General features: G+C 34.3%; 1 protein-coding gene across 1 annotated transcript in view; it reads left to right on the top strand.

Moving 5' to 3' along the window:
- LOC119804848 (transmembrane protein 182-like) overlaps window positions 1–8,474 on the top strand; it is a 36,082-nt gene extending 27,608 nt beyond the window's left edge. The window contains exon 5 of the mRNA XM_038316604.1: window positions 7,196–8,474. Within this exon, the coding sequence (XP_038172532.1) occupies window positions 7,196–7,428 (233 nt within the window). The 3' untranslated portion in view covers window positions 7,429–8,474. The remainder of the gene's footprint in view (window positions 1–7,195) is intronic.
- Window positions 8,475–8,892: the final 418 nt, after the last annotated feature.

The raw sequence follows: 8,892 nt of genomic DNA on the forward strand, positions 1-8,892 counted from the left end.
TGGCAAGTTCCAAACTTATTATGCAATTTTAAAATCTTTTACTGCTTTTAGGAATAACAGATATGTCTATATTTTGCCACTAGTATACATATTAAGTTTCAGGAGTAGAAACTGCAGTTGTTGGAGCAAAGTTGTTATATTTGCATTAGGGAAACCTTTCCCAGAGCAAGGACTACAACCCTTTCCTGGGAAAATTGTTTCCCATGGGAACAGAGCTGTAAGAGTTCAGCTGGGATACCTTTCTTTTCAGAGCTGTAACATAAGCACTTTCTTTTATTTATTCATTTAAGGGTTTATACTAAGGATGTTTCTGTGTCTTGACTGTTGTGAAAAGGGTTCAGTGAAAATGGGGGTGTTGGCATCTTCAGAGGGAACTGACTCTATTACCATTTTTATATATTCATAATAAGGATTCCTGGGCTGTAGTTCAATTTAGTATTTCAGAGACTCCATAGTTTTCTAAATAAGGGCCTCATTAATTTCATTCTAACCAACAGAATAGAAATGCTTACTTTTTCCATCTGTTTTGCCAATTTAAGTGTGCTTTTTTTATAGATAAGTATACTAGGTTTGAAATAACAGCCTGTATTTTTATTTACACAGCTAGTGATTCTAACCTGATTATCAGTGACACTGACCCTATTGATATGTTGTTGTAATGAGGAGGAGTGGCAGGCTCCTTGTCATCCCAACCACCCAGCTAGCTTATGCCTGAAATAATTACATGGAAACTGTATTCATTTAATCACTGCTATCCCATTAGTTCTAGCCTCTTATTGGCTAACTCTCACATCTTAATTAACCCATTTCTATTAATGTGTATTGCCACTTGACTATGGCTTACTGGCATGAGTCTAAACGGTGTCTGTCTCGGAGAAAAGAGCCATGGCATCTGCTTAACTGCCTTCTTCCTCCCAGAATTCTGTTCTGCCTGCTCCACCCACCTAAGGGCTAGCCTATCAAAAGGCCAAGGCAGCTTCTTTATTTAACCAATGAAAGTAGCACATAGACAGAAGAACTTCCTACACAAATATGTGTACTTTGTAATAAACGTATTTTTCTGAAAACCTAAAAAATTTCAGAAATTTTGTTCATTTAAAACTTATTAATTTATATTCTTTATATCAAGCAGAACAGTTAATTAAATGAAAAAGCAACCTATAGATTGCAAAAAATATTTGCACATGATATACATAACTATATATTATATTTATTATATGTAGTATATATTACATATTAATACACTATATATAAAACTAATGTATAATAGATAATACATAATATGTATATAGTTTTTGATATATGCATATATAGTGTGTTAATTTTATAGTTTTAAATGTCACATAGTTTATTAGCATAAATATACCTATTAAAATATACATAACATTAAAGTGCATTACATTTAAATGTGTTAAGAATCAGCCAATTTTATCTGGGTATTGTTAAAGGTATAAGAATGTATATAATTCTTCATGGAGCTGAAGGAACATCATCCCACAAACTGTGTTGCTAACTGGGAGTGATGTAGAGTTTTGTTTACTGTTCTTTGGAGTGCTTGTTTGGGGGACTTTTTCTTGGCCTTTTAAAAGGGCAAATTAATCTCATATTCCTTTAGTAATCAACTAACCTTTTCTTTAACTACATGTTCTCTGCAATAATATATATATATATATATATATATATATATATATATATATATCCTCTCCTATTAACAATATGAACCATTTGAAGAAAATATTACATGACAAAATGATATTGTTGAGAAGAAACCTCTCATGCTGGTAAATGTATTCATCCTTCCGTCTCATATTTGATAAGTTACTGTGATCTCACCAATAATGGAGGAAACCATTTGATTCCTTCCCACACCATTGAGATTTACCCAAGAACTGCCAATTTCCATAACATATAAATGAATATATAATGCAATAATTGGATTTCTTCTTAAAATACTGTCTAAACACTGGAGAAATACAGAGTTTCTTCATAAGTTCCCAGACCATTTTAATACTATGTATTTGTCATGTCCCCTCAAAGGGCTAGTCTTTCATTTAGGTATATTTAGGTTAGTATTGTATGTTATAAAACATGAATTAATTGCGAGAAGGATGTTTATGAGGTTCACTTGCCATCCAATTAATTTAATTTAAAGTTACAAGAGCAATAAAGGTTTAATTACATTCTTATGGTTTTATTGTATTTCCTGAAGTATATGTGACTATTAATTTATGGCTGCAGCAATTTGTTTATGGCCAATTAATTGGTACTTTAAGCACAAAACTATATATAAATGTAAATTGTTTATTTGTTACATTTAATTTAAACTAATAGCCAATGCTAAAATTAACATATGTATTTTACAGAAGATAGCATTTAACACTTTAGTTTCTGCACTTTTATATGCAGATATTTTCTTTTGACTATAAGCTAAAAAATAAAACAGTAGTTTTTTATTAGAGTATTTTGGGTAAATATGAGGTTCTTAATTCTTATGTTGGGGATGAGTAAGAAGTTTCAGGAAACAAGGAACTTCTAATGGTCTGTCATAAAACTTCTATATATTTAATTCATTTAATAATAACATAATATTTTTATTTATTGTATAATCAAGATCACGATTTCTGCCCTATCTATTCTAAGTTTTAAGGATGCGTGTAAAATTTAATATTATAGAATTGTGTTAAATTGTTACTATACATTACAATATTCCTAGTATATACTACTTATTTGCATTCATACGTGCAAAATATTTTCATCATACCCATTCTAGCAACACGTGTATTTAGCCTTCCCAATCTCATCTACCCAAACTCTTCCTTGTTTCTTAAAAATCTCCAGAGCTTCAGATCCTCTGAAACTGGAGTTAATATATAGTTGTGTGCTGCCCAATGTGGGCGCTGGGAACTCTTGGATTGGGAGGATCAACATAGTAAAAATGGCAGTTCTACCAAAGGCAATCTATAGATTCAATGCAATCCCCATCAAGGTCCCACCAAAATTCTTCACACATCTTGAGAGGACAATAATCAACTTTATATGGAGAAACAGCAAACCCAGGATAGCCAAAACAATCTTATAAAATAAAGGAACTTCTGGAGGCATTACCATCCCTGACTTCAAACTCTATTACAGAGCTACAGTATTGAAAACAGCTTGGTATTGGGATAAAAACAGAGAAGTCAACCAATGGAATCGAATAGAAGATCTGGATCTTAACCCACAAACCTATGAACACCTGATTTTCGATAAAGGAACTAAAAGTACACAATGGAAGAAAGAAAGCATCTTCAACAAATGGTGCTGGCATAACTGGATGTCAACCTGTAGAAGAATGAAAATAGATCCATATCTATCACCATGCACAAAACTCAAGTCCAAATGGATTAAGGAACTGAATATCAATCTGAACACACTGAACCTGATAGAGGAGAAAGTGGGAAGTACTCTACAACACATGGGCACAGGAGACGGCTTCCTATATATAACCCCAGCAGCACAGACATTAAGGGCAACATTGAATAAATGGGACCTCCTGAAACTGAGCAGCTTCTGTAAAGCAAAGGACACTGTCAGTAAGACAAAAAGGCAGCCTACTGACTGGGAAAAGATCTTCACCAACCCCGCAACAAACAAAGGTCTGATCTTTAAAATATATAAAGAACTCAAAAGACTAGACTTCAAAATGCTAATTATCCCAATTAAAATGGGTACTGAACTGAACAGAGAATTCTCAATAAAAGAAGTTCAAATGGCCAAAAGACACTTAAGGTCATGCTCAACCTCCTTAGCAATCAGGGAAATGCAAATCAAAACAATTTTGAGATACCATCTTACACCTGTCAGATTGGCTAAAATCAAAAACACCAATGAAAGCCTTTGCTGGGGTGGTTGTGCTTGGTTAAGGGGTACCCTCATCCATTGCTGGTGGGAGTGCAAACTTGTGCAACCATTTTGGAAAGCAGTTTGGCGGTTTCTCAGGAAATTCGGGATCAACCTACCCCAGAACCTAGCAATTCCACTCTTGGGAATATACCCAAGAGATGCCCTACCATATTACAAAAGCACTTGTTCAACTATGTTCATAGCAGCATTATTTGTACTTGCCAGATCCTGGAAACAACCTAGATGCCCTTCAATGGAAGAATGGATGAAGAAAGTGTAGAATATATACATATTAGAGTACTACACAATGGTAAAAAACAATGACATCTTGAATTTTGCATGCAAATGGATGGAAATAGAAAACACCATCCTGAGTGAGGTAACCCAGACCAAAAAAGATGAACATGGGATGTACTCACTCATAATTGGTTTCTAGCCATAAATAAAGGACATCGAGCCTATAATTCGTGATCCTAGAGAAGCTATATAAGAAGGTGAACCCAAAGAAAAATATATAGTTATCCTTCTGGATATTGGAAGTAGACAAGATTGCCGGACAAAAATTGGGAACTTTGGGGTGGAATGGGATTGGGCTAAGGGGTGATAGGGAGAGAAGAGTGTGAAGGGGAGGATGGGGAGTGCTTGGGGGAATGGGATGGATGGGATAAAAGAAGGGTGGATATGGGAGCAGGGAAGTATATATCTTAATTAAGGGAGCCATTTTAGGGTTGGCAAAGACTTGACTCTAGATGGGTTCCCAGGTGTCTAGGGAGATGCTCCCAGCTAGTTCCTTGGGCAGCTGAGGAGAGGAAGCCGGAAATGGCCAGATCCTATAGCCATACTGATGAATATCTTGCATATCACCATAGAACCTTTATCTGGCCATGGAAGGAGATAGAGACAGAGCCCCACATTTGAGCACCGGACTGAGCTCCCAAGGTCCAAATCAGGAGCAAAAGGAGGAAGATCATGAGCAAGAAAGTCTGGACCGTGAAGGGTGTACCCACCTACCGAGATTGTGGGGCTGATCTAATCTGAGCTCACCAAGGCTAGCTGGACTGGGACTGAAAAAGCACGGGATAAAACTGGACTCCCTGACCATGGCGGACAATGAGGGCTGCTGAGAAGCCACGGACAATGGCAATGCATTTTGATCCTACTATATATACTGGCTTTGGGGAGGGGGCTAGCCTGTTTGGATGCTCACCTTCCTAGACCTGGATTGAGGGGGGAGGACCTTGGAATTCCCACGGGGCAAGGAACCCTTACTGTTCTTTGGACAGGAGAGGGAGCGGCAGTGGTGGGGTAGGAGGAGGTAAATGGGAGGTGGGTAGGAGGCAGAAATTTTTAATAAAAACATAATAAATAAAAAAAATTAAAAATCTCCCTTAAGAAGTAAAGAAACTACTTTTGAAGTACAGGATATAATATTATATTGTACACTTGATTTCATTAAATGTCTACTTGCATTTTGTTGTACAATATGTATATTTAATTGTGATAGCAAAGGCAAGTGGCATTGCTGAAATGATTAATATACACATTATCCCAGGCAGTTAAACATACAATATCTCTATATTTCATTTAATTTTGAAAATGCTTTCTAAACTCTCATGAGTTTAGATAATATTTTTTATTCTACTATTAATAACACTAATATGATAACAAACCCAATGATTTATAATAAATATGATTTTGGGAATAAACACCTACAAATTACCCTTGAAAGTTTTGAAATAGATTCTAACAAGTAATGATGGATGGCAGCTTGATCAACCTGATCAGGGAGATACAACAGGATCTCAAGAAATACAAAAGGCATAATGAAAGGGAGGAAGAATTTTCTATTTTGTGTATATGATGTTTGTGTGTGTATGTGTGTGTATTTGTGTTTGTGAGTACAGGTATACACTTAATTCAGTACATATATAGAGGCCAGTGAACAGCCTGAGGGCTGGTCCTCACCTTCCACATTGTTTGTGATAGTCTCTTTGTGCTGCTGTGTATGCACGGATATTTGCCCCACACATTTCACTTAAGTCAATTTCTGCTCTTCTCTTCCCATTTTGCCATAGGATCAATAGGATTACAGGTGCGTGCTACTGTTCCCAGTTATATGTGGTTTCTGGGCATTTAAACTCAAATCCTCATACTGCACCACATGCACATGCTGTATCCACTAAATGGTCTCCTCGGCCATGGGAAACTGTTTTTGAGGCCTGGGCTACCTAACAGAAAGTGCATCTAGATCTAGAAGCATGGCATGTGGAAAGGGAGTTCTTTGTGTTTCACTCTTTTAAAAGATTCTACTCTTCTGTCTTAGAAGATTGATACTGTTCATATGGAATTACAGATGTTGTAGATAACTCAGGGAATATCATACCAAGTGGTTATTTCATACTAAATGTTCAGCTCTAAAAACATACACACAAGTAACATTATATAGGCTTATCAGTTTCTATTTATGTATTTATGTATATATACACAATATATGACTATCTATCTATCTATCCATATATACATGTATTTATGTGTTAGCAAGTAATGAACAAAGGAGCCATGAATTTTTAAACCATGAACAAGGGGTATATGAGATAACTTGAGGGGAGAAAAGGGTAGGGGAAAAAGATGTAATTATATTATAATCTGAAATAATAAAAAACTTAAAAATTAAAGAACTACAGGTGATTAAGGAATGCTGAGAGTAGGATAAAGTATTTTCCAAGAATGAGCTGCTTAATTGGTTAGTCAATATTAGGTGGTCAACCCTGATATCATACAGACACAAGTAAAATTAAATGAAACGAGCAGATTATATTTATATATGTATGTATACATATGTATGTATGTGTAACAATAATAATTAAAGAAAAAGAGGTCATAAATTTGTGATGGAAGAAGAGAGGGACATGGAAGGATTGGAAGAAGAATAGGGGGAATGTCATTATATTTTAACTTAAAAAATAAAAAATAAAATTGAAGAAAGTATACGCTGAATACATTGCATATATTTGGGCAGCTTGGCGTGACAATCAGAGTACATAAGAAATATGTTGCTCATTTTAGTGGTATAGAAAACAGTTCAATTTGAAACAGTCATGGAGTACTAAAATGTTGGTGTACAGAGGTTAAAAACCCACTTCCTTAGTCTCTCTTTCTCAAATTTCAAAGTATAGATACCATAATGTGATATATGTTTCTTGACTGTAAAAAAAGTGTTAATATTTGTCATATTTCTTTATTGTATGGGAAATGAGCTTAAGATTCTGCCATTTTCCTCCACAAATATATTTATTTCCTTTTCTTTCTACAGGGGCCCTGTTTAGCCTGATCCTCAGTCTGTTCGTACTATGGAAGGAATATGCTGTTGATTTTCCAAAATATATATCTATAGAAAGGAGCAATAAGTGTGTCCCAGAAAATGTCCTCATTGATGTCAAATATGGATGGTCTTTCATATTTGCTGCTTTTGGAACTCCCTTTGTATGTATATCAGGAATTATTTTTCATTTAATTGGCCGACAGCTTGAGGAGTTTCAGAAATGAACAAGATAAAATGAAGAGACCATAGTGAAATCTGCTCAGATTCGTGAAGGATGCTTCTACAAAACAAATTCAAGACTTGGAGCTCAGCCAAGCAATAGGAGATTATTTACTATCAGTACACATATGCAGCATGACATTGCCAAATGGATGCAATTTGCACAAGGGGTACTACAAAGGAAAATTCAGAAGAGAAGCAATTTCTAAGGAAACTTGTGTAACCTGAAATCTGCTGTCTAGATACAGAGATAAAATCGTTGGCTTTGGGTTGTGAAACATATCACAAATACTTACAAGAGTGAGTATGACCTTAAACTCTCTGGTGCTATTATTTAATTTACAGACTACCCAAAGTTAGTCCAACTTATAGTAAAGCTTTTCTTTTTAAGGAGTTAAGTTTGAATCATTTCATTTATTTGAAATAAACAATTGACCATAGCTAACACACAAGGGCAGCTATGACTCATTTTCCTCTAAAAGCTTGGAAATTTGAAGAAAAGAATGCAGAATTTTTTCTTCTTGTTTCTTAATAGGTAAACTTCAACATCAGTTAATGCAGGAACATTTCAATTGGATGGATTAACATAGTTATATATGGAAAATCAACTATGTGTATTCTTATGTCCCACATCACATATTCTTCCAACACAAATCCATATTTGAACAAGAGATTTATGAAAATACTGCAAAATATAGACTATTACATTTGAATAAATATGATTAATTGTCATATTTTCATTCTGAACAAAACGGCCTCTTGTGGCTAAGGGATAATTATATCCAGAGAAGGTGGATTCTGGTCTGCAAGATGATTGAAAGGGTTGCATCTATTTCATTATTTAAATCATATCTATTTATTATTGAACTATTTCTATTTGTCCTTAAAAGTCTCAGCAGAATTAATATGTCTTAGTTCAACTAAATGGAAACCTGATGGGAAAGTCTTATGTTAATTTTTAATTTATAGAAAAATCTAAAATAAAATAATCAAATTACAATCACCAATAAGATAAAAGTTAACCTATGATGTTTGAAGATCATATATATATATATATGTTTTGGTTAGTCTGTGAATTTTATAAGAATTGGTAGAGTAGTCTTCGTTGATAAATAAAAATGTATCATTTATATGAATTCATTTCTACTGGCATATGGTTTTAGGGACTCAACTTGAACAATTGTCTTCAAGTATTAGTAAAATTTATGCTCACACTTAAATATGTTTTAATAAATTGCTAATTATTATTCTCTTCTATGGCTGTTAGTAACCATTCAGCAATTTTGATATATTTTTTATATATGCATCTTAGTTTGATAAAAAATATTACAAATTTGAATTGTTCTAAATGATGCCTTTCTGTTTATTTCACTGGACTTGTAGTTTTAAATTTTTGCTAATAAAATACATGTTGAAACATGAACCATTGTACAAGTTAATATTTCTCTTGCTTTGATATAGTCTCCTTC

Source organism: Arvicola amphibius, chromosome X (genome assembly GCF_903992535.2).
Source record: "Arvicola amphibius chromosome X, mArvAmp1.2, whole genome shotgun sequence".
Taxonomy (NCBI): domain Eukaryota; kingdom Metazoa; phylum Chordata; class Mammalia; order Rodentia; family Cricetidae; genus Arvicola; species Arvicola amphibius.